Source organism: Sciurus carolinensis, chromosome 3 (assembly GCF_902686445.1).
Source record: "Sciurus carolinensis chromosome 3, mSciCar1.2, whole genome shotgun sequence".
Classification (NCBI taxonomy): Eukaryota; Metazoa; Chordata; class Mammalia; order Rodentia; family Sciuridae; genus Sciurus; species Sciurus carolinensis.
In genome coordinates, this window is record NC_062215.1 from 47,576,971 (window position 1) to 47,603,759 (window position 26,789).

The following is a 26,789-nucleotide window of genomic DNA, read 5'->3' on the forward strand; positions in this document are numbered from 1 at the left end:
ATATATTATATGCAGATTTAGTACATATATATGTATATGCACACATGTATAAATATAGGTATATTAAAGTTTTAATATAGAAACATGTTTAGTACATATTATAATATGTAATTGTGCTCTTTTTAATCTAGAGAAGAATCTAGGCTCAATTGTTAAGATATGAGGTTTTGAGGCAACCAAACATAACTTAAGGATATTTTCTGTCTCTAGGATGTTCTGTAGTGTCAGGTTCTAATCTGTGTTAAGAATACAATCCTCTGCAAAAGCTGGCATTTCTCTACGAAACCAAAGAATTTTGTGCTGTCGTATGCCTCATCCTGATCTCCTCCAGGCATTACTGGATTACCACCTTCCCTGCTCTTTTAATCTTGAAGCCAGTATACATGGCTACCATGTGAGAAGAAGACTTTAAGCAGAGAGAAGATGGGTTAACTCCAGGCCTCTGCCTCTTACAGCACTATCTGTGTTTCTCTTGGACTGTCCATTTCTCTGGGGAACCATGTGGTATAAATTTGGTTCTTAAGCCCAGAGATTAAAGTCCTCATTCTAAATCTACTCGGGTATCTTTAGACTAATTTCTTCATGTCCCCGTCTCGTCATCTGTACAACCACCTTTGTAAGATTGTTGGTGGAAAAAAACAAAACAAAACACATGAACTGAGGTACTTAATTTTGGGTGAAGGAGGACTAGTATAAGGCACCCTAGAAATGCAAATTGTCACCATGTAGCAGGCTGCTCTACCAATCGCCTATTCCCAAAATGTTCTCTCTGGAGAAAGCTCTTCTGTTTGGTTTTATATTTTAGACAAAACAGAATTTTCAATTGTAAGAGAAAAGGTTTAGGATTCCCAGTAGTGCCTGAAATATAGCCATAAGCCTTTGCTAATCCTCATAGCCAGAGGTAACCTGGTTGGACCCCAGACAAGGGATCTTTACATTTGTATGTTCAGAAACATAAAGCAGAAATATAAAGACCAGATCTAGAATAAAAACCATCTGGGTCAGGTCTGATGGTGCATGCTTGTATTCTCAGTGACTCAGAAGCCTGAGACAGGAGGATCCCAAGTTCAAAGCCAGCCTTAGCAACTTAGACCCTGTTCCAAAATTAAAAATAAAAAGGGTTGGGGATGTGGTTCAGTGGTTAAGCCCCTCTGACTTCAATCCCCAGCAGCAAACAACAACAATAATATCCCTCTGTGGAGCAAGAGAATAATAAGAATGTTTCTTCAAGCATTGTTTGAAAAGGAAACAGTAAGTGATGGTCTGTATATAAAGCACTTTATAGAATACAATATAAATTCTATGACAATAATTATCTTCAATATTCTGAAGTATGTTCTGGAGCAAGAAAAAATAAGGATGGATAGGCAGTAAATCTTAAGAGAATCAATAGAGGTCAATTGTGGTGAATTTAGAATCAATATGATATTTTATAATGGCTTATAAATTACTTGATATAGTAAATAACATACCAAGCACAGTCATATAAACATTGATGCAGAGTATTATTATATAATTTCTGCTCATATGTGAATGAATCAGCTACCACTCGTTGAGTACAGAAGCATATCCCTCACTCTGTCAAGCACTTTGTACAAGCTTCTTCCTAAAACCTTCCAAAATTTCCAGTGCGGGGGCATTTTTGTTCCCATGTTTAGAAATAGAGTCATAGGGTTTCAAGAGCTTAAGACACACACCCAGATTCATAGAAAGAGAAAGGGTGGAGCCAGGATGTTAATCCAAGTGAGCCAGACTGGATGGCCTTCACCAGAATATATAAATTCAAACTCTCCCCCACACAGTAGCCTCTCCCTTATCCACAGGGAATGCATTCCAAGACCCTGTGGATGCCTGAAATCTCAATGCAGAACCTTACACATGCAGTATTTTCCTCTCTGTATGGTAAAGTTTAACTTATAAATTAGGCATGCTAAGAAATTAACAACGATAGTGACGAGTAAAATAGAACATCCGAAACAATACACTATAATGGAGCTGTTTAAGACTTATGGATGGTTATTTCTTGAGTTTTCCATTTAATAGTTTTGAACCACAGTTGGTTACGGGTAATGGAGATTGCAGAAAAAAGACCTCAGATGAAGAGAGACTACTGAAAATTAATATCAGGGGTTTGGGGTTTTCAGTCTCCTTGCTGAGGAGCAAGCGTGGTTGGTTTTAGTGTGTGGACATGCTCTGGGACTACTGGGAATTTGAGAAGCCTCCTAGGGCCTCAGCCAACTTCCCCTTCAGCTCCTTCTCAGACATGATGTATCCCTCACTCCTACAGTGCTCCAGGATTTAAAAATAAGTAGGTAACACTCACTGTCAATTGATTTATTACCAAATTCCTGTTTATTATCAACCACATAGGAGACACTGAATAAATAATCAAAATAAACACTATAAAACAAGATTAGAAAAATTATGTTGGTGTGTTTTGTGTCTCAATTCATTGGGTTTAAAATATTTCAACTCTTAAAAGAATTTTCTTTTCTACATTTGCTGCCTTTTAATCAAGAAATGAATCTGATATTTAGAATTTATTGACATTTTTCTTTGTGTGTATGTGCTTTGGGGGAAGGTATTAAACATAAAATTTAGATTCTAACATTTATGTCACCTAATATTTCTGAGTCAGATTGGAAGTTCAAAATTTATAATTGAATTAGCTTTAGTATTTGCATCTTCTAAAATTTTACTTAAATATTTATCTACATAACTAAAGACTTCCAGAAAGGTGTTATTTCTCATCACTGTTATGATATGAATTTCTCCTTGCATCTTAAGCACATTTAAAAATAAAACAAATAAAAATACATTATTATTTCGAAAGATTCAAATGAAGAAGATAAGATCTTTTACTGCCTGTACTCCTGGACACCATTCTTAAAAGTTTGACATGTGTATTTTTTAGTTCTTCTTTTTAATATACAAAATTTTAAAAACATAAGTGAAAACACATTTCCCATTGTTTTATAATCTGCTTTCTAAAAAATTACTTTTGTGTCTTGGAGATCTTGCCATGTCAACTCATGGAGAATTTCATCATTTCTTTTCTTTCTCTTTTTTGCTTCGCACTGTATTTTATTGAATTTCCTAGTATGAATATATCATAATTTAATTAGGTGGATGTTTACATTGTTTCCATCTTTTTAGGTCAGACATTATAAACTTTTAAAAAAAATTTTATTTCTATATGGTGGTGAGTGTCAAACCCAGGGCCTCACACATGACAGGCAAGTGCTCTACCACTGAACCACAACTCCAATTTTGATGTTATAAACTTTGATGCAGTGAAAGTACTTGTATACACTTGCACTTATTAGACTGGATACCTTTCTGTATCTTCATTGATAATGAGACTCAGGTAAAAGTCAACGGTCCAATTGTTTCCTAAGACTTCACAGATACGGATGCTCACCAGTAGGATATGTGTGCCCATGTCTTCACATTCATATCAATATTTTAAATTTTAGCTCATCTGAGATGTGAAAAAAATAGCATCTTGTCTTTGAATTTGCATGTTCTTGAATGTCAGTGAATTGAGCATACTTCACATGCTTATTGACCATTTTCTCTCCTTGAATTGTCTTTCTCTTGGGTTGTTTGCTTTGAATCTTATTGCTTATAGAAGTTCTTTAAATAATTTTGACTTTCACACGTTTGCACACTTCAGTCTACTTTTTAACTTTTCAATTTGTTTTGCTGACTTTTTCATGTAAAAAAGTGGTCAACATATCCATATTTGTTTTTACTCTGGCTTTGGAGACATGCATGGGAAGGCTCATACACTCCAAGATTATAAAATTGTTCTCCTCTGTTTTCTTCCAATATGTTATATAGATTTCTTTGTCTACCTAAGCCATATAAAATTTATCTTAATACTTATTACAAAGTATTTGAATTAATTTATTTCCAAATGCATAGACAATTTTTCCAACAAATTCATTATATATTTTATTGTGAATTTAACAACCATCATTCCTGAGGCTAAATCTATATATCTTTCTATACATAAATGTACATATATGTATAGGGTATATATATAAGTGTATATACATACAATTATGGTTCATTGGTAATATTTTTCTGTTTTACTCAGACTACTAACTAGTAGACATATAACTACATTGGTAACTTATGGAAAATCTTTTCTCATTGTTATTGGTTTTCAAAATTTTCTTGTATAAGTTTTCTTCTCAAATAAGCTGGATTTAACAGTCAAATTATATATTAAAAATCCTGGAGGGTGGGAACAGTGGCGAACGCCTGGAATCCCAGAGCTTAAGGTTGAGGGAGGAGGATCACAAGTTCAAAGCCAGCCTCGGCAACTTAGTGCGGCCCTAAGCAACTTAGTGCGACCCTGTCTCTAAGTAAAATATAAGAAAGGACTTGGGGTGTTGCTCAGTGGTTAAGCTTCCCTGTGTTCAATCCCTAGTACCAAAACCAAAAACAAAACAAAATAAACAAAAACAACCAAACAACTCCCCCACCCCCCCAATCCTGAAATTAGGAGGTGAGAGATGGCATGTGTAATTTAAAGATTAATTAGTACTAGGCACAAGTAGCTTGAAAAAGTGTTATTTAAGAAACTGATGACATAAAAACAGTTGGTTCTATGTTAGAGTTGTAATCCAGGAATATCTATCAAATCCTCCAGGCCAGGTGTGATGTGCATGTGAAGGAGACATGAAGGAAGGATGGGGAGGCTTGTGTTATGACAGAAATAGTCAAGTTGGTTCAGTGGAACAAACAGATTCATATCTGTCCAAGTCATTTGACATCTTTGAGCCTCAGCTTCTTTGCCTATAAAATGAGGAAAATCATATCTGCCCCATAACATTTTTTGTGAGGATTAAATGAGGTAATAGAAGAGCTCCCAGATCATAGGTTCAACAACTCCCAGTTCTCTTCTCTTTGATGAGGTATCAATCATATTTAGTAACAGGTGATCCCCAAATAGCAGATCACCTGGAAGTTTCCAAATGAACTGTTGCTCATTTCCCTTTTCATTCTCTACTGAAAAGATATGAAAGACTCATTGAATACCAGTCACCCATGGAAAAGTAAACAAGGTGACTGAGTGAGTTCTCCTGTAGGGACAAGTATTCATCACCTAAAGAAGTAGGTCTAGGATTATGCTTGGTGCATTGTAGCTCTTAACAGAAATGCTAGCTACCATCATGAATCATAAAGATTCAAATCCATTATTCCCCCACTTTGATATTTAATGAGTATTTTATGAGATCATCCAAAGGAAGGAAAAATCTTTTTTTTGCATAGAGGACATCATAGTTTTGTTTGAATTTTTAATTTTTTACTGGTGCATTATACTTTTACATAATAGCAGGAATCAGTATGCCATATTTGTCCATGAATATAATTTGATCAATCTCATTCCCCAGTAACTGTCTTTTCCCTCTTCAGAGTGTTCTGCATAACAATTTTCATAGTAGCATACTATAAAACTATAACTAGCTTAATTTTTCAATGCAAAAAGGAAAGATTTAGTGAATCATTATGTATAGTTGCTTGTTGAAATACTATGCAGTCTTAAAGCAAGAATTATGCTGCTATGGAATAGCATAATTGAAATAATATGAAAAAATTCTTAGGATATTAAAAATTTCTTCATAAAAAGTTTATATGATAAAAGACTGAGTATAAGCTTATGCACACACTTTGATTATAACCTTGTAAAAAACTTTATATATATGGTCCAGGACAAGAAAGGAACACAAGTAATAAAGAAATTTAAAGTATTAAAAGAATCATTGTTCAATTAATGTTGAATGGCATTTTATGCATTTAACCTTTGTGGGAGCTTTAGTGCCCTGTCTGGAGCTTGTGTATCAAAAGATTCTATTTGGAACTTTACCTCAGACTGAAAACCCAGTATCACCAGCTGTGAGGAGGACGAGGTTGACCGGCTTTCTATAGAAACAGTGTTTCTGGAAATAGGAAAGGCAGGACAGGTTATGGGGTATTTTCTGGTCATTGTACCTCATTTGTACAATATTCCTTGGATTTACTTAACTCTATTTTATCAGAAACAACTGATGCCTCTGTGCCACTTACAAGACCAAGGAGAAAGTGATGTAGATTGAGGGGTGGGAAATGTGTTCATTCAAACTCAGGTGCCAGACAAGGGGTCAAGATGTACCAAATATTCAAGGGTTTGTGTATGCATTCATCACTTGCTACACATACCAAGTGGGAGCCAAGTTCCTATACATGACAACACCCAATAAATACATTTTACAATATTGTAGTGGCTTAGCTCCCTTTGCATTCTACTGCTCCTCTAGTGATCTAAGGTGGTTGGATATGGTAAACATCAATCAGAGTGATCCAACTGATAAGAGAAGTACTCTAGTAAGAGAATGAGAGAATTTATCTTTCCTCATCAGAGGGAGAAGAAAAAGACATTATTCCCCCTTCAAAAGTTCCAGAGGGCATTTTTCTTTACTCTAAAAAAAATGAAAGATAGGGATCAGCCTTATTTATTGTAAATTCTGAATCAATGATATAACTTGTTTTAACAAAATTTGGAAACTTCTCTACATTTTATTTAAGAATGAAGATCCAAATCTGGTTAAGTAAAGTCTGATTTACTAGCTATTCTGTAAAAAAAATAAGCACTACCTACTTAGTAAAATTGAAAATCTAAGTACTAAAATGATAAAGTTGCAAAACTATTTGGCTAATGGTTGTTGTTATTGTTGTTAATCCTATTTATGTCCATCAAAACCTTTTAGCTACTCCATGCTTCTCTCTTGTGTAATTCACATGCCACCAGGTCAAGTAATCCATTCCCACAGGGTGAGTAGGATTTCTTTCTGTAAAAGAAACCCTTCATAAACCTACAGAGATCTTTTCCTCATAGAGTCATGGGGCCATCAAGATCTTGAATCATTTTGTGGATATGGGAATGGAGGTCCAGTGAGCTGTATTAACTTTTGCAAGCTCATGGAATCAGAGAGTGGGTACAATGAGCTTCCACTGTGGCTGTGCCTACAGGACAGAAGGAATGGCACAGGATGGCATACCTGAGAAACGTACCTGCTGGCTTCTCCTTCTATTCTGGTTTACATATTGGTGTCCCCAAAGCTCATGTGTGAAATAATGCAAGAAAGTTTAGAGATGAAAGATTGGGTTATGAGAATCTTAACTTCATCAGTGCATTAATCCCCTGACAGGGATTAATGGGGTGGTAACTGTAGTCAGGTTGAGTATGACTGGAGGAGGTGGGTCCCTGGTGGAGTGCCTTTGGGTTTCTATCTTGTCCCTCTAGAGAGGAGCTCTGTCTGTTTCCTGGTGTAATGTATTGAGCTGCTTTCCTTCCGCCATGATGTTCTGCCTACTGGGGTTGGCCATCTATGGACCAAGACCTCCAAAATCCATGAGTCCCCAAATAAACTTTTCCTCTTTTAATTGTTCTTGTCAGGTCTTTTGGTCATAGCAGCAAAAAAGCAGGCTAAAACACCTTCTCTATCTGGAGATGCAAGATACCTCACCATGTAGTAGGTGACCAGTGAAGTCTTTCTGTTTAGTGCCAGCAGCTCCTGTTCAGGTTTGACTGATTGGAAGCATGTAGCATTCCAGTCCTGGGGCAGAGCACTTTCGCTTCTGCCATGTACTCTTCTGTTCTTCTTCAATTTAATCCAATTAGGTTAGAGCCATTCAATCTGGCTCAATCCAATTTGACAAAGTCTTACTGATTGTTCCTGTCATAGACTGTAGCAGATAAAAGATAAATGTCATTTTTCTTGGTCTTAAAGAACACACACTTTCTTTTTTTAAGGAATTAAGGTACACAGAATTGGATTAATCATAACCTCTCGTCCATGACCTATGGTCACATCATCATTGGCCCACAAATGACCTCCTGTCTAATTAATTGGATTTATAAAAATAATGAATGCAACTACTGGCAAGCCTAAGAAAAGCACTTATTACCTGCTTTTTACCTCTGGACTATGCCTGTCTGCTCATCTATACTTTCCCACTTTGCTACTGATCTAAATTTTGCATTTGCATTCACTCATCCTTCTTCGTAACTACTAGTCAGAATTGTATGAATCGTGTACTGATATTCACTAATGCCCTTTTCCCCCTAGTTTTTTTTTTTTTTTGTGGTGCTAGGAGTTGAACCCAGGGCCTTGTTCATTCGAGGCAAGCATTCTACCAATTGAGCTATATCTCTAGCCCTCCCCCTAGTTTTTAACAAACACTCATATGCCAAAAAAAGTACACATGTTATTTACTCTTACTGTTTTTCAGTAATCTTCAGAGGAAGAATAAGACATTTTATTGGACACTCTTTTTCAATGCTGGTTGTCAGAGTAAGCACATGCTCTACTGCTGAGCTACACCCATCCATTAACAGATGTTTCATGGTGCTTTCTCTGTCCAAGCACAAGTTCTAGTGAACAACAAAGAAGTAAAAAATTCCACTCTCATGGACAAATGATAAACAAATAAACAAACAGTCTGCTCAATAGTGATAAGCACTGTGGGTAAAAATAGGGCAGGGAAAGAGTGGGGTGTGAGCTCCGGCTGCAGTAACTAAGATGTGAGGCAAGAGCGTGTGGTCCATGAGTAAATTTGATACGATAAGACTTAGCTCAGAGCAATGGTCTCAAGGAGGTGACCTAAGCCAGACCTGAAATGCTTCTTCAGCTTTAAAAACAAAGATTTAAAATTCCCATTTAAGAATTAAAATATAATTCATTTTTTAAAATCCAGGGATTACATTCTCAGATGATAATTCTTTTATTAACCTTATACTGTTTAAAGCCTTGCAAAAAATAGTTAGGGTCCTTCACTTGAAAAACTGAAATCTTGGGACTGTAAACAGCTTTGGAGAGGACTTGATTAATTTAGATACACTTCTTACATATTTATTGCATATATTACATATATATTAGATATTATAGAAAGGGAATTCTAGGTTAAATTATTTGTTCTAAGCTATAAAACTAACTAAAGGTGACAGTGATTCCAGGGCCTAGGCTTCTTTAAGCTCATGGTAGAATTTCTTTAATAGTGTATATTTTGTTAAAAATTGGGGACCAATATCTTGGTCTAATTGCCCCAATTCACAAAAGAAAATTCAGTCACAGAGATGTTGGATGAAGTTTAAAATAGGACCTGGTTGATCTTTTAAGTTACCTGAGGCATGGAGAATAAGGAAATGGACAGACAGGTGACCCCAGGTCCTGCTGAGAAGTCCCTTGCTTTCCCTAGAAGGACAGTCATCAACTACAGACATTGGAGGCCTTATTCTGGCACTGGTGAAGCAGAAGAACACAGGGCTGCTGTGCCCCCTCCACTTGCTGTTCTGCTGATTTACCCACTGGGTCTCGCCTGCTTGCTTTGCCTGTTCCTTGGCTCTTTTCTGGAGGCCAGTTTCAGTTCCTGAGTACCAGCTGCCTGCTGAGCTTATCTTCCTCCTGACAGAAAGACAAAAGCTCCCATGGTTGTCTTCACCCCATAAGCTGGTTCTACCTCATAGGAACGACGGCTGCTTCTCATGGTACCCCTTCCCTGTTCTGAGCCTTCTGCTTTCTTGCTGAATAGACAAGTTTTGCAATTTTAAGGAATGTTCAGAAACCCAAAATCTGAAGAGGTTGATGGGATATAGGATAAGACAACAGAAAGTGTCAAAGACCACTTAGGTGACAGACAGGGATTCCAAATAGAATACTGGATGCCTAGTGAGATTTGCATTTCAGATATAAGTATGTCCTAAATATTGCTATACAACTGAAAAATTGTCTCCAATTCAATTCGAACTGGACATTTTGTATTTTTACTTGCTAACTCTGACAATCCTACACTTGTAGGGGGTAGAACAAGAGAATGGGAGGTAGCAGAGTTTGCCTTTAGGCACAAGGAAGACAAGAGAGAAAAAAAAAATCTATTAATGAACCTCTCTCTATTTTTGATCCATGTGTATATGTGTACATACATGCCCTTGTGTTCCATAGGACACAGGGATTTATATTAAGAAAACTGTTCATAGTGATACTGATTACAGACATTGAATAAATGACAGTGAAAGAGAAGATTAAAACATGCAAAATGTAGTCAGTTTAAAAGCAAATCTGATTATTATGTTTAGGTAAAATGCCTAACATTTTTGCCCAACTGCAATATAGACCAATCTCTATTTTGCTTTTTCCAGACTGTCTTTTTACATCTTCTGAGAACCGTACAATGAGACCAGAGGGGTCTAAGAAATCACTTAGTTTAACTTGGACATTTGCAGATTAAGTAACCAAGACCCAGAGAGAGAAAGCCACCAACAGAGAATCTCACTTCACCTTAATATTAATAATGAAATACTACTTTGTGGGGGATTACTAAGCACTGAGCATCGTTCTAAGTGATCTATTTGCATTATCACATTTAATTCCTCACAACAACCATGTAATCATCCTCATTTTTCAGATGACGCAAGTTAAAGCATAGAAAATTATGTAATTTACCTAAAGTTCAAGGTCACACAGCTAGTAAGCGGAGGCGACTTCCAAAACTGGTTAGTATGGCCCAAGATTCACATACTCAAACCATAACACCCTTGCAAATAAGATGAGTTTGTATCACTAAACATGATTGCAAATGTAAACTTTTGGAGTTCACTGCTTCTGTGGTATGCTTTTTATACTTAATTACAAGGTCACTAGAATGTAGTTTTTGGAAAGTAGGTAGGATGCTATTGCCATCCCTGTCAATTTCAAAATGAAAGAAAATATCTGCTTACTTACGCATAAGCCCTTATCACAGGGAGTCCATCGCTATAATCAGAAATAAATTTAGTTGCATTTACTTTTGAAACATTTTTTCTAAAATACTTAATATTACAGTCCACTATTGAAGCGAAAATTTGTAAGATGAATTTACAGTTTGAATAACTCAAGAAAGAAAAACAGGAGGAGGAAGAAAGACGGAGGAATCAAAGTGAAGAAGAACCTCCTTATTTACTATTAGTCACAAAGCGAGCAAGTTCTTTTAGACAAGAGGCCCTCTTATTAGCGACCTCAGTGCTGGTACAGCTATTGTTCTAACTACCCCCAGAAAGAATCATCATCCTCATCTTCAGTATTATATTATCTAAGTCTTACATGCTACTTGTTTTTCTCTTCTCTCTTTCAGGAGTATCAGCACTTGCGACTAGATAATCCAGCCCCTTTGCACATTTCCAGACACCAGTCTCCCTGTTTATCAAAGATGGAGGATTAAGCCCAGCCGCTTCTGCTTCTATATCATGTTTTCCCAGAATTATCCTTCCTTATTACACAAAGTTCTGTACTAGCTTTAAAAAAAAAAAAAAAATGGTGAGGCTGAAATTCTCTGAAGTTCCAAGAGCAGGTTCTATAGGATCTATCTGGGAGACCCCAAGACTCCACAAATCCACTGCAATGGATTGTGAGCAGTGCAAATTTAGTCTTTCCTCTTCTCTGCCCTTCAGCTGAAGGAAGGACTCCTTTGGGAGTTCTGTTTTGCATGCCTACTATCAAGAACATCACCAAATCCTTTTAGAGAGAAACCAGCCCTTCCCCGCCCCCCACATTAAACTAGCACAGGAGTGTTTGAAATGAATGCAGCTTCATACAAAACAAATCTACATCCTCTCTTCTTCAGAAAGGTGGCAGTGTTGCCTTGCAGTTTTGAAGAAATTACCAAGCAGTGGTGAGGTCTCTGGCTGATTAACAAACCAAGGGCCTCACCTCAACATGGAAAGGAAAGGAAGGATTTAATCCACTGTTGGTCCTTCTGGCTGGTGGCTGGCACACTGGCCCTGGAGCTTCAGGGGCCCTCTGGTTTGTGGTCACCTAAGCTCCTTTTCAACTTGTTTCAATAGTGTAGATCCTCAGATAATCTCCAGCGGAACCCAAGGATGTCTAAAAACGAGGAGCAGCTAGGGAAGTTACTGATGGGATAATCCTTGCCTCCGAGCATCCACTTTTCTTATTTTTGAACCATCCATCCCCAGTGAAACGATTTATTGGCCCTATTCAGATGGACCAAGGGAAATGTAGCTTAGCAAATGATGCAGCATCTTGCTGACACCTGTCACGTCCAATGTTCACATCAGAACTCTCATAAAAGCAATCCGTCTTCTAAGTAGGTGTTTTGCGCGGCTTGTTACCACTGTTATAAAACCAATAATATACACAGAGCTACTGAAGAACTTAAACAGTCAAGTGTTGTCTGGTCTAAATGTAGGAACCCACACAATGGTATCTTTGGTGGACACCTGCACCAACCCTTCATAAAGAGCAAATAGAGTTCCCATCTCTCCCTTTGACTCACCTCTATTCAGTGTCCTTTGAGAAGTTTCTCTATGCGCCACTAACACAGAAATTTTGGGGAAAATTCTCCATTTATAAATATCAGATGGTTTGGGAAAAAATATTTGTGGCACTGGACTTTTTTTTTTTTCCCCCTACAGTGATGTCATTTTAAATTCTTGGTGTGCTCCAAATTTGCTATTTTTACTTCCCCCAAGTGACTTTTTTGGGAAATACATTTGTTTGGATTAGCTACATTTTAAGTGACCCCTGTACCTAATATACAACATCAGGTTCATCTTCTCAGCAATTATAACTGATATTACACAGTTCCCAAACTTTAAATCCCTTATTTGTTCATTTCAAAGTTGCTCCTTTTGGATGTACCCCATCAAAATTTCTATTCGCAGATATACAGAAAAAAATATTAATAAAATAAGAGGATCGCCCTATTCACAAACAAAACCCACACTCAATAACTCAAAGCATTTGAAACTTAAGACATTAAAGGCCCCCAAAGTCAGGTAAATTTCTTTGCTTCCAAAATGTGCTTTGGGGAACAGAGTTGTCGCCACGATAGGCCTTGAGACATTTATTGGAAAGCAGGTCTAGAATTAAGAATTGCAGAAGAGGAAAGTTTAAGAAGAAATGCTAAGTGACTTAGCCCTACCTGATCTGAACTTGCTTCTAATCAGCAAAGAATGCTCAGACCCCAGAAGTGTCATGTTGAATCTCTCAGCAAGCCGCTGGTCCCTTTGCCAGGCGCCCCCTGTTTTCCACCAGGAACAGGCTCCCAGGAGCCCAGCTGACCGCAGCTAACAACTCAGAATTCATCCAACTCTCTGTGAGCTCCCCTGGGTAGGAGTACGTACAGTGGCAGCCAGTGTCCCCAGGAAACTGGCGCCTCCCCCCTTCGCTGTGCGGGGCTAATTAACTCTTAGCCGGCAGGACCCTCCTCCTCCTCTGAGGTTGGCCAGGAGCTGCGGCATCCCAGCGTTCCTGGCTGATGTCATAGGCTGCCAGCGTTTGCGGAGTATCACCACCACGCCTTTATGAAGGTCCCAAGTTTGTTATCTGATACTCTTTACTACTGACAGGCGCTCAGCCAATCAGGAGCGATGAGACGGGCCTGGGGACCTGGAGCCGCCAGGGGAGTCTAGGCAGCTGGGTCTTAACTCTTTGCAGTGGGCTGAGTGGCCTCCCTGGCGCAGAGCGCTGAAGGAAGGGCTGGGGGGTCGTGAATCTCGGCCAGTGGGCAGAGCTGAAGCCCCTAGGAAAGAAGGAAGGGCTGCGACGCCATGGGGCTTGCAGGTGGTGCGCAGTGCTGCTGCGCTGGGAGCTTCCCTGCCCGGGGATGGCGTGCCCAGCCTGGGCTTTCCCGGGCTTCTTCGGTTTTCTGTCTGCGCGGAGGGACGCGGCCGGGATCTCCTGCCAGCCGCCTGTGAAGGCTGGGGGAAAGGATGTGAGCGCCCGCGGGACGGTCACACTGGGCTCTTTGGAATAAGCTGGACCCCTTGAAAAGAAGCAAAGTTTCCAACGGACTAGCGTGCCTACTTTCTCCTCTGTTTGAGGAACTCAGAGCGCAGAACAGACCGTCAAACATTTCGCTGCTCCAGACTTGGATACATTTCCACGGAGTAAACGAAAAGTCTCTCTCTCTCTCTTTTTTTTTTTTTTGATATGCCTTCTTTTGGGACATATGTAACTCAGTGTGTCTGGAGATACTGTGGGGATCCAGTGCTTTCCCGACCCCTCTCGGGACGGGGGAAGATATATGCCTTACTGGACTCTAAACAGGAGGGAGGGGCTCCGGCTGGGCTTAGTTTGGAAAGGCTCCAAGGCTTTTCCTGAAAGCGAGTTTCTCCTTAAGGTAAATCCATTGAGCATCAAACACGGAGTTATTGAGCGTCTAGAATGGTCCAGGTGTTATATGCTCATCAGTAATTAAACAAAGACCCTGCTCTCAAGAATCAGGCTTAGTATTTGCCATACAGAAATAAAAACAAATGAATTGTATGCTTATATAAATAGGTTCTAATTTATTTGCAACCTCATATAAGTATGGTCCCCCAGGTATGACCTATTTACCTATTCCATGCTTACCTATGTCTAAGATCTCTGAATCCTGTCGGTGACAGATGGAGACCTAATGTGACAGTAACTCATGGGGACAATCTCTTATTCCTTAAGTCTGGCTTCTGTCCCTCATCTTATTTTGCTGAAGACACATTAGGATGGTTAGACCTTTCGTTCGCTCTTTGGATCTGACCAGGTCATTGGTGTAAAAAAGTTTTCTGGAATAGGCAATTTTCTTATGGATGTGTCAGAGAGTAGGTGGAGCTATCTCATCTGAGTTCCTCTTGGGAAGAATGTCCTGGCTGGTGAGGTTAGTTCACAGGCTGACTAGGTGTGTAGAAGCATCACAGTGATCATGCAACATTCCCACAAGAAGTATATGATTTTCCTATTTCTGTTGAATTTAGTGGTTTAAAACAACACAAAATTTATTGTCTTGCAGTTCTGGAGGTCAGACGTCGGAAATGGGTCTCACTGGGTTAAGATCAAGGTGTTGGCAGCTGCATTACTTCCTTGAGGCTCTAGGGGACAATCCATTTTCTTTCCCTTTCCAGCTTCTAGAGGCCACCCACATTCTTTGGCTGTTAGCCCTTTCTTCCATCTTCAAAGCAGCAATGTTGTGTCAAGTTCTGATCACATTTTATCATTCACTCCCGTCCCCAACGTCTGCATCCCTTCTCCACATTAACTTTATTACAAGGTTAAATGCTATTGTAAGGTCAGCTGATTATTGACCTTAATTTCCTTTGGCTACTTTAATTCCTTCTTTGCCATGTAATGTAGCATAATCACAGATGCCTGGAATTAGGATGCACCCATGGGGAAGAGTGCCTTATTCTGCCTGAGAATCTTTCTTCCCAGAACCTCCCTGTCCTCAGTCAAACCCTGGCCTCCTGGTCTCCAATGAGAAGAGGTAAAGCAGAGGGAGGTTTGGGAAAGGGGGGTGGGTTCCCAGGAGCCTAGAAGAAAGTTTTGAGATGTGTGTCTCACAGGGTAAATACTTTGGAGAAAAGAGATAAGTAGGATAAAGAGTATTGTAAAATTGTCTGAGTAGAGAAAACTATTTTGAGCAACATTAAAAAGAAAGAAAAAAAGGGGGAAAATCTAAACAGATTTTTATCCTGAACACTTTGGGGCTGAGAAGAGATAATGGCAACTTGGCAGAGAACAGTTTCTTCGGTGAAAGTTGGAATGAAGTTAGCTGAAGCCAACACTGAATGTAAGGGTCTGCATGACCTAGAAAAGCTGAGAGAAGGAAGTTGTTTTCCCTCTGTTGGGCTGCAAGGGGAGGGGGCGGCAGGGAGAGAGCCTGTGGGCACATGTGTGTCTGTGGAGGGGTTCGTTCCTTTTCTCTCTTTTATTTGGGGGATGGGGGTGGGAGTGAGTTTGAGAAATACTGGTAACCACAGCCCTCTTCAATTTTCCCATCACAGTGTGGAGTTGCTGACATCTGTCCTCTGGGATTTCTTCCCCAATAGCTTGGAATATCTATGGATATAAATATGCTCATATAGAAGCTCATCCTTTGCCCTCTTTAGTCAAGCATTTTTCAGATTATTTTTTATTTTTTATTTTTGGTAGAATTTGGAAAGGACGTTCCCCAAGAGGACCGAGTTCTCAAACTGCTACACTCCGGCATAGCATGCTAATGCAACCAGGTTCTGTACTGCCATTTGACCACCTTGGAAGCATTCCTTCCATGCCTTGCCATGATGACCTTTCTCTCTGGGGGCCTAGAGGGATCCTATGATGTGGCATAGAGGGCAGTCATGAGCCTCCGGTGTACGGAGGATCTTCCTTTGAATCTGGGTGCCCTGTGCCCTGGAGTGAGTTACCCAAGTCCTTTGAGACACTTGACATTTTATCTACTATATGGAGGTAGAAATATTTCCTGGAAGGGTTGGGATGTTTAAATGAAATCATGCACTTGGAATGCACAGAACAATTCTTCCTGGTGTGTCTTGGGCCCCTCTCTTTACTTCCCTTTCCTCAATCATTCATGAAGATTCCAGACAAACCAATAACCTTCCCCTTTGTTGTGTTTTTTTTTTTTTTTCCTTTGCTTTGAGTCATTTAAGGCTGCATAACAAATTACTGTCATTTCAGTCAATGTACTACATATATGATAGTATTCCCATAAAATGATAAAGGAGCTGAAAAACTCCTATTGCTTAGTGACATCATAGCCCTGATGAGTTTATGGTGAAACAGATAGAAACGAACCTACTGTGCTGCCAGTGGTATAAAAATGAAGCACTACAATGGTGCACAGTGTATCAAGGTTGATAATGATAAGTGACTACGTTACTGGGCTATTTACTATACTTTTAATGTCGCTTAGTATGTCTTCCTTCTCTTACAAGAAAAAGTTCACTGTAAAGCAGTGTTGCAGTATTATACCAGCTGTAGCCTTGTACATCTCATGTTTAATGCACCTTTGGTTTGCATCAAGAGGCCACACTGAGTAATCTTGCTACAATGTCCAGATTCCTTTAAGTACCCACTACCATGTTGGCACAATGATAAAATTGACTAATAACACACTTATGAGAGCACATCCCATTGTTAGGGGGTGCATGAATATATTACATATTTAGCAACTTAGAACAACACACACATTTGTCATCTCACAGTCTGCAAGGTCAGGAATCCAGGCATTGCTAATCTGGATTCTCTGCTTAGGGTCCCACAAGACAGTCATCAAAGTGCTAACTGGGGTTGGTGTGTCTCAGTGTCCTCCTCTGAGCTCAGTGGGTAGGTAGGATTCAGTTCCCGGCAGCTCTAGAACTTACAGTGACTTGCCTGTCCAAAGCCAGCGGGAGAAAGTCTTTCTTCTAGAATGACTGAAGACCCCTTTTAAAGAGTAGGCCCACCAATCTCCTTTTTGAATAACTCCAAGTCATATTTATTAGGCACTTTAATTTTTCTGCAAAACCCCTGGCCAAACAATGTAACCTAATCAAAGTAGTGCTGCCTGTCACGTTCACCTCCCATTTTGATGGGGAGATGATTGATCACACAAGGAAATATATAACACTTTGGGGTGTATCGATTTAGAATTCTGACTTCCATGGCTGTGGTCCTCAGTCTGCAACCAAAATGAGAGTGATTCTGTCTGTAGTCACCCAAGTCCAAAGCACAGCTCAGGACTTGGTTGAACTCTGACCCCTGACAGACCTCCTTTTCTATGCACAGCATGAAGTTAGCTGGTGGGTCACAGACAGAGCACAAGGTGGTGAGTGGAGGGATAGCTTGCATGTGTTGGCCTGAGGATCTCCAGTTCCCTCACTGGGGAGGTCCTTTCTTAGCACAGTCCATCCATCCCACCCAAGGTCATTACCATTTGCATGGGTCTGGTAGTCCTTGGGTCCTGAGGGACTATCTCTGGTAACTGCAGAGACATGTTTAGGTATCCCTAGGATGGCGGCTGGCGTTGAGCCAAGAGGTGGTGTATAGTCAGTGTTAACACAGCGTGATCTACTTTTGCCTGATTAGTTAATGTCTCTTCTGCGCTAGCGGTCAGCAGATGTTCCTCATTTTTTCTTGATTGGTACCGTGGTGCATGCTCCAATCGTGCTACTTAATCCTGAGCTGATTGGCTGCCTTAGGTATATAAGACACGCACCTATAGGAAGCACCTCTGATAAGCAGCACCTCTGATAGATCACAGAATGCGGAGATTGCAGATCGCAGAACGTGGGACTAAGCACACACCTCCAGATCACAGGTCACAGGACGCACCACTAAGAAGCACCTCTGATAGAAAGCACCTCTGATAGCATGCACCTCTAGCACGCACCTTTAGGACGCAGGATGCAGGGCGCACCTCTAAGAAGAAGCAGCAGACCTCTAAGAAGAAGCAGCAGAACTCTAAGAAGTAGCACCTCTAAAACTAAGCAAAGTCTCTCTTCCTCTAAGCAAAGTCTCCCTTCCTCTAAGCAAAGTCTTTCTTCCTCTCAAAGCCTCTTTTCCTCTAAAACTAAAAGTAAGCAAAGCCTCTCTTCCTCTATAAACTAGTAGAACAAGCAAGTAAACAAGAAAGAAAGCAGCCCATTAGATAAAGATAATAGAAGTAGTTCAGTTCCAGTCCACCTCCGATAAATTACCGCGAGATTGTTGCTGCGGGCGGCAACAGGTAACACCTATTTTCTTTTGTTCTTTCACGAGTCTGGTGGATAAGCAACCTCAGGGGAGCATTCTTCTGTCTTCATCTACTCACTGAAAATGTATTTAGGGATCTGTGGAAGTCACTTTGGCAAGTGCCCTGAAGGCACGGAGTGTAGAGACAGGTTTGCAAACTCAAATGAGTCAAGTCGGCCAGAAATAAGAGAAAATGTAGCAGAGTTGGCATGCAACAATATGGACAGCAGATGGCTTGTCCAAATGGGGCAGTCATAACCCAGCTCTGGGTAACTGTAGCTATACAAGAGGGAATACAGACCCTCATTGCCATGTACTCCAACTGTTCAAAGAAACTGGAAATCCAGATTGTAATGTTAAACAAAACTGGTTTAAAAATGTGAACAACTCTCAGTACCAACAGCAACAAAATGTTTTAATACACTGTTGGTCAACTCAGGGGAAATTGTCATGGGACCTGAGCCTTAAAAAGTTTGAGGCCCCTTTTAAAATAAGTGCAAAATTATGCCCAAATGACTATGTACATAGAATGATAAATAAAATCACAATTAAATGCAGAATGGATGATTCTGTTCCTTTATCCTAAGATTCTTCAGTCAATGGGGCAGAAATGGTCATGTAGAAATGCTTCCTAATTGCATCCTGGCTTCCCTTGCCCATCTAGAACTCTCCAAAACTCCTAGCTACTCTCAGCCCCCAGAGGGCTTATGCAAGGTGGGAGGAATCCAGAAACTTGAGTAACTTAAGTTTCATTAACTTCATAGTAAATCAGAGATTGGGGGCCAATGGAACATAAAGGCATATTCCTCAAGTTTTCCAGTGAGTGAGATTCACATGGCACCCCTTTCTGACCTCTCCTATAAAATTTGTTCTCTGATCTCCAAGGGATTCTTTCTAGTAGGTAAGAAGAAATATGTACTACAATATTACCTATTTAAGGGATACGTCCCCTGCTATCAATTTATTTCAATTTCAGAAATACTTATTAAACATGGACTATGTTCTAGCACTCTAGAGATACAAAGATGAAGCAGATGTGTTCCAGGACCTCTAGGGACTAAGAGTACAGCGGTAGGTCATCCACCAACTTCCAACAAACCAGAAATCTGTTGTTATTACATTGTACAAGTAAATGCCATAAAATCTCAGATGGAACTCATGTTAGTCACACTATTAATATAACCTGCTTTCTTTCATGAAAGTGAATATAAAAGGACTTTTGCTTAATTTAAACAAAGACTTAAATTTAAACAAATGTAAAAATAAAAGTGGTTTCTGTTGAAAATCTCTATCACAAACCCCTCTTTCTCTGCCTGTTAGAAACACCTTTTGCCCTTTCTTCTTGCAATTCCCCATCCTAGCCTCTGCCTGAGGAAAGTGAAAGCAATTTGATAATTCATACTTAAAGTCATTGGGTTGGACTACATTTACTAGAGGTAAAGGTCACTAGGTTGAAAAGTCACACCCCCATATGTTGCCTCCTCTTCATCTTTCTGTGTCCTTCTTGCTAACTGGAAGAGAGTAGAGAGGAACGCAGATCAGAAATCAGCTATGAGAACTCTGGCAGCCCTTGACTCAATCCCACACTTGTTTACAGCTCCATTCTTGCTATTGGGTTACGAGATGCAGACATTGCTCAAGCCAGTGTGCATTGAATTCATGCAATGATAACATCTTAGGGTCCCGAGTAGATCCATGAGGACTGTCATATCACGTGACTTGCTTGCCTTAGAGGATAGGAAAGATGGGGAAGCAGATTGCACAGAGACTAACCATCATTGCCACTCAGTATTGGGTAGGTGTGATTTGCATGGTATAAATACTTCAACCCCTTTTATTATTATTTTCTGTACTTTGAGAGTACCAAGATGACTAAACATCACCTAGTTTTCAATGGACAGTGATGAGTGTTTGTGTTTCTTGATTCCCTTGGGAATTGAATGGTGTTGATTTTTTTCCTTCCCTTCAAAAACTCCTCCTGAAGGTTTATATACATCTGAAAATTTTCTTTTGTACTCTAGTCACGTATGTCCAAAGGCCTTCCCCACTTGAATTTCCCAAACACTCTTCCAAAACCACAGATGTGAACCAAACTTAGTGGTTCCTCTCACATACTCCTTTTCCTGCACTACCTGTCCTGCAATTTCCTGCCCTTTTGAATCAGGCAGGAAGATCCACCTAATTCCTGGGTTGGGAGATGGTCCACAATGCACATCCTCCCCATCATCAGCCCATCATGATGGCGTATCCATTCTCCTCCCTAAAACCTCGGGAGTATACCTCTTTTATTTATCCCTGATGCTTCTCACTTACTTTAAACCCTTGTTGGACTTCTGGCTTATCAAGTTTCCCTTGAGTGAGCACCTTCCTCCTAGTCTTTCTGTGCTCTAATCCATCTTCCATCTTGTCATCAAAGTGATAGTTCTAAATCATAAGCCCCATCGCCTTGCTTCCTGCCTTTGGTTCCCTGGTGCCAAAGGATAATGTCTATGCTCCTATGTCTGACACATAAGCTCCCTGTCATTTTCCCCTGTCAGCTTCTTCTCTTTTACTTCCTAGCCTTTCTTCCCAACCTTTTTTTTTTTTTAAATATATTAGCAATAACAAATAGTTCTAAAAACACTATCTCCCTCTATTTCTTCTTTCCCTAATGTGTTTCTTTAGCCTGGAATGTCTTTCTTTCCCTCTCTATCTAGAGACAGTCTAGGCATGGATCAAAAACCATCTCAGGCTCTCTTGTAGGAGTTCTCCCTTGACAGCCTCGGGTAGAGTTAATTATAATTTTCTTGCTTTGTTACTTTTTTTTTTTTTAATCTGGTTTGTATTTGTGTCTTTGCATCTGTTAAATAGTATCATTAATTACTTTAAAAAAACAAACAAACAAACAAAAAAACAACCCATGAGAGTCTCTCTAAGTTGCTCAGGCTGGCCTATAGTTCCCTATCCTCCTGCTTCTGCCTCCCAAGAAGCTGGGACTACAGTTGGGGGCCACCATGACCCACCACATCAATTACTTTTTAACATGGAATCACTCCTCCACAAGTTTGTGGGCTACTGGTTGACAGGAATATTGTTTCCATTCATGTCTGTAACACACTATGTTTCCTTTTACTCCTATTTTGTTAATTTTCTGCATTAGTCTCCTCATAGTAAACTGTCCTTTGGCATAGTTGTATCTTAAATGATTGTATACAGAATACTGTTCCTTGTCTTTTATCGTTTTCCCCCTGCAGATAGATTATAAATGTGAGGCTTACAATGGCTATGACTTCCCCCTTTTGCATCTACAAAGTTGTTTTATATTGTGGTTTTCAAAAAGTCACCTGGTGTTGGTGATGAGGCTGGGCCTGGGGACCCGAGTGTTTGGACGCATCTATGCAACATCTATACAACATTCTCTCCTTTCCAGAGATGATGAAACCACGGGGTTCATAAAGTACTTTGCTTCCTCTTTTACACTTTGTATGTGTGTGCAACTGGTCACATTCTGTTTCTTAACCCTTCCCAAATGCCCAGTTTGCCTGCCCTCTCCCCCGCTCTCCAGAAAACAGAATGAAGGGCCATAAATCGCTGGCCTGCCCCAGGTGACCTTACAAATCATGTGTGCCTCAACTCATTAACCCGGATGCCTGTTAAGGCTGAGGAATGGCGAGGCACCGCCCCTGCGCGGGGCCAGTGCGGAGGGCGGGGGGGAGGGCCGGTCCTGGGCAGCCAACCTCAGTCCCTCCGGAGGCAGGGAGCCTCTCTTCAGCCTCACCCCACGTTTCCAGGGGTGTGAATCAAGGGCAGAGATTTTAGTTCCACTGTCTGGAAGGGTATTTTGTCTCTTTCTGAAAACACCACGGCCCATTGAGGGAGTTAAAACAGATTAGCTGAAACTGACATCTGACTATTAAAAAATTAGTATGTTCCAAATGAGAATGTCCGAAAAAGAAAATTCCAAGTTCTATTAAAAGCAGCTAGGATAACAGTAAAGAAAATTCAGGATGGGAGGACTGTTTACCAAGCAAACCTTCAGGGAACTGGTCTCAGGAACTAGGTATTAGGTTGAGGAAACTTTTTTTTTTTTTTTTTTTTTTTTTTTTTTTTTAAATAGAGATACATATTTATTCTGCTAAGAAGTATTTGAGTCTTTATGGGCATGAGCCAATTGAATACATTCAATGGGAATATTTAAATGTACAAAATGAATATATAAATGTAGACTTATAAATGTAAAGATGCTGAAATTTTTTTTGATTTTTAAATTTGTTCTAATTAGTTGTACATGACAGTAGAATGCATTTATACATTTTGATAGATCATACATAAATGGAGTGTAATTTCTCATTTTTCTGATTGTACATGATGTGGGGTCACAAAGGTCATGCAGTCATACACGTACATGAGGTAATAATGTCTATTTCACTCCACTATCATCCCTTCCCCCTTCTCCTTCCCCTCCCTTCACTCCCCTCTACCTGATCTGGAATAATTCTTTTCTTCCTTACCCCACCACCCCCTTATTGTGAATTAGCATCCTCATATCAGAGAAAACATTCTATCTTTGGTTTTATGGGTTTGGTTTATTTCACTTAGTATTGTTAGGGGCAGTTATGGTTCGTCGATAACTCCCAGAAAAACGCTCTGCAGACACAGGTCTCACACGAGGAACTTTTATTTTATGTGGAGGATTCACGTAGGCTGCGGGAAAGGAAGAAGGAAAAGAAAGAACATGGCGCAGGTTTTCTCCTCAGATATTGGAATTTCGAGGGTCGCGGAGGAGAATTATTACAGACTGACTGATGGACCAATGACATATTAGAACATAATGTGGGAGGCAGGAAGATTACGGTGACGTAAGCCGGAAATTCCTCTAACGGGAGAGGCTGGTGTAAAGCAGATTGACAGGTGGTTGGGAGGCCAGATTCCTTATAAGTATGATATTCTCCAACTCCTGAGGAAACTTTTAAAAAAGTCATTTAATTCAGCAAGTGGTCAAAGGATGTTTAGAGCCACTGGGTGCTTCTACAGCAGAATCACTTTGTGTGCATATGATTTGAAGGAATAGGCCAGTTTCATAGCCATCGACTAGAAAATCCTTCAGACTTAAACCCAATGGGGTTCCGGAAGTGGCCTGGCTCTTCGCGGTTTGGGCCCCTCCTCCTAAGGCTCTGCCTGTCTTGTCATGCCCATTATCATATGTGCTTTTCTTTTTACTTTTTAAAGTCCTTTTGTGTATAGTTTCCTTTGTGATTCTCCTTGCAGTCCTGTGAGGGATTTAAGATGCTTTTTGACTGCTGAAGAAATTGACGTTGGAGTGAGGGTAGCTGATATGTCAAAAGTGGCCACTGTTGTCTGAGACAGAGCTAAGATCAGGTCTTGGGTCTCAAGACTTCCGGGTGACTCTTTTTTTCGCCAGTTTGTGTGGCCTCTGATTTGACGGGTGACTTAGACGCCTCCTCAAGTTTCCCTCTCTGGATATCCACGTGCCTGCTGAAGACAGGTGTTTTTCTTAATTCCTTGGGTGGTCAGTATTCATGTCAAGGAAAATTTAAACATCTCTAAGTTGCTTCCTGGCTCATGTAGGCTTTCCTTAAAGTATGCTGCCAACTCCTTTAAATTTTTTTTCTTTTCTGGAAAATTCTTTATTGCAAACTGACCTTGGTACTGACCCATTCCATGAAAAACCAGGATTTTGTTACATTATCGTTTAAAACTAAAGAACAGTAAGTGTGTGTATAAGGTTTTCAAGACATTAGTCTAGGAAATCTTCCAGTGTGTTTGACAGAAAACTTGTTTAAAATGACCAGAGGAGATTCCCAGAAGAGTCAATAAAATTTACATGACTGCAGATGGCGTTAGGTTTGAAGGAGGGTTATCGAAACATAGAGCCAGTGGAGGAGTAATTCTTCATCTTGTTTACAGGGGCACGACTCCGCAAAGGTGCCCCTGTAAACAAAAAATGTGGATTTTGGAGCCAATGACCCAAATGCAAATCTTTGGCTCCATCTTCTCATACCTGTGTGAGCTTGGGCAAGTTACTTAACCTCTCTGTTCTTTATGTGTTGGTTTCCTCATCTGTGAGACAAGAATGTCTAACTCATAGGTAATGGAGAGAATTCAGTGGATAATTAAAAAGCACATATAAAGCACTCAGGACGGGGCCTGGCATATGGTAAATTGCCAAAAAATGAGAGCCATAATGATGATGAGGATGATGGTGGTGGTGATGACAACAATAATGATACTAGAATGAATATGCGTGAAATGACCCATTTGCAGGCAAAGCTGGAGGGCAGAGAAGCACCGCATTTAGGGTAAGGTGCTCTCAGACGCTGCTGTCAGAGCCTGCCAGGGTGATCCTTTGGTAAATAACTCTTTTCTGTGGTAAAGCAGTCAGGGCAGTTCCAAACCAGCGGAGAAGTCAACTTCTTTGACCAGCCTCCGGCTTCCTCAGGCCAGGCTGGCTCTGCAGGAAATAGTGCCTTGCGACTGATGTGCTCTCACTACGGGGTTCGGGGAGGCAGGGACACTGCAGTGGGGCCTCCTGGGTAGCAGGTCCAGATCAGCTTGCCCAGTTTCTTCTGCAGCTTTCATTGAAAAGAAAGGTGTGGAATGAACCAGGCTTATGTTAATTATAATCATTGACGCATTGACATTCTGTTGCGAGGTGTTTAGACTTCAGAATTTTGTGGGTTTTTTTTTTTTTTTTTGTCCTATTTGAAAGGACAACAAACAGACTGATACAATTTGAGAAGTAGATACAATTTTTATTCTCATCTTAACAGATAGGGAAACAGGTTCAGAGAGGAGTACTGTCCTTACACCAAGGGAAGCAATGTCCCCATCCCAGGTGCCACATCTCAGGGATACCCCTAAACTTTGAAGTGCTTCCCTTGAAATTTCTAAGACTTGTGGTGCCAGGGATCTGTGGAAGCTGGAGGTAGTTCCTGGGCCAGGTGCTCTGAGCCCAGTCAGATAGGACGGGCCCTGCTCTCTGGTCTGTTTCTGCCCTTGGGGGTGTTATACAGCTGTCTGCCCTGTGGAGGGGTCAACCAGAAGCCCAGACGAGTTCCAGAACTTAAGCCCAGTGGGTTTCCTGGGGACTCCTGACCAGGCTTGGTTTTAGGAGGCAGGTTGGGGTGCTGGTAACTTCTTCTGACTGGTGTGTTATTTCTTTTGTGGGATCACATAAGACAGGGCCACCAGGATGGTGAGGACATGCTGATTTTCAGTAACTCAAACTGTTTATTTAGATAGGAACCCTGCACAGTGATCTGTCCCAAAGCCAGTATCCCTGCTTAGAGAGGTGAAACCATCTGGTCAAGGTCATCCAGCTGGCAAGTGACAGGGCTGGAGTTTGACTTCAGGTATGTCCAAAGTACCCACATATTTTTTCTTTATTTTAAAAGATGCTAGAAGGTATCGTCCTTTTTTATGTAAATTGGGCAAATATGATCTGTTTCTGTAACAATGTGTATTAAGTGTCTTATGAACAGGGTGATCAAACAAACTTTCCACAATTTTCTTTGGTTTGTGACCCTGTTCCATCCTAGGTTTACCTTACATGAGAATATGAAGTTAATAGTCTACACAGGCTTATTTATGGGATATTGGAACATCCCAGGAATGAATTAATGACTTGGGATTGGTATTATGATACCAGCCATTAAGCTGCTCATCACTGATGCAGCTTCATTCTTGAAGAGTCATCGATGGAATTTAAAAATAGTCTTAGGACTCTTTAGTTGGAAATGGCATCAGATACGGGGACACAGTAAAAGCATTTCTGATGTCTGACAAGAGGAGAAAGAGAGAGAGAGAGAGGGAGGGGGAGAGAGGAGAGAAAGAGAAACAATTCTACAAATATTCATGACTGTGGAATTTTAAAAAATACTGATGTTATTTGTTTATTAAAGATTATAACTCAGTTCAACAGCACACAGAATAAAATCCCTTAACCGGATAATAAGCACAGTCTGTTCTTTATGATAATGCCAACAATAAAATTAGAAGACTTTGTTATTTATTGGGTCAACTGGACAAATCATTTTTCTACATGCCAGTCTTAGAAAATTCTTTTATTTTCTCTCTTCGTCTTACAAACAAAAACAGCATAGAGCTGATAAATTTTTCTTAATGTACTTTCACTGCAAAATCAGCACCAGTTGGCACTGGCACAGAGATTCCTGGATTTGCAGCAGGGACAGCCTACATACATTCCTATTTTCCTTTAGAGCTTCCTTTAGCTCATGGAAAAGGCAGAATTTGGCTTAAAATATTTTTCTAATG

General features: G+C 40.3%; 1 protein-coding gene across 2 annotated transcripts in view; it reads right to left on the minus strand.

Annotated features, from left to right (window-relative positions):
- Myocd (myocardin) overlaps nt 1-13,295 on the minus strand; it is a 103,487-nt gene extending 90,192 nt beyond the window's left edge. The window contains exon 1 of one of the 2 annotated variants that reach the window (XM_047547142.1): nt 12,970-13,295. In XM_047547142.1, the coding sequence (XP_047403098.1) occupies nt 12,970-13,024 (55 nt within the window). In that variant the 5' untranslated portion in view covers nt 13,025-13,295. The remainder of the gene's footprint in view (nt 1-12,969) is intronic. The other variant, XM_047547144.1, reaches the window with a different exon arrangement.
- Between the last annotated feature and the right edge of the window lie 13,494 nt (nt 13,296-26,789).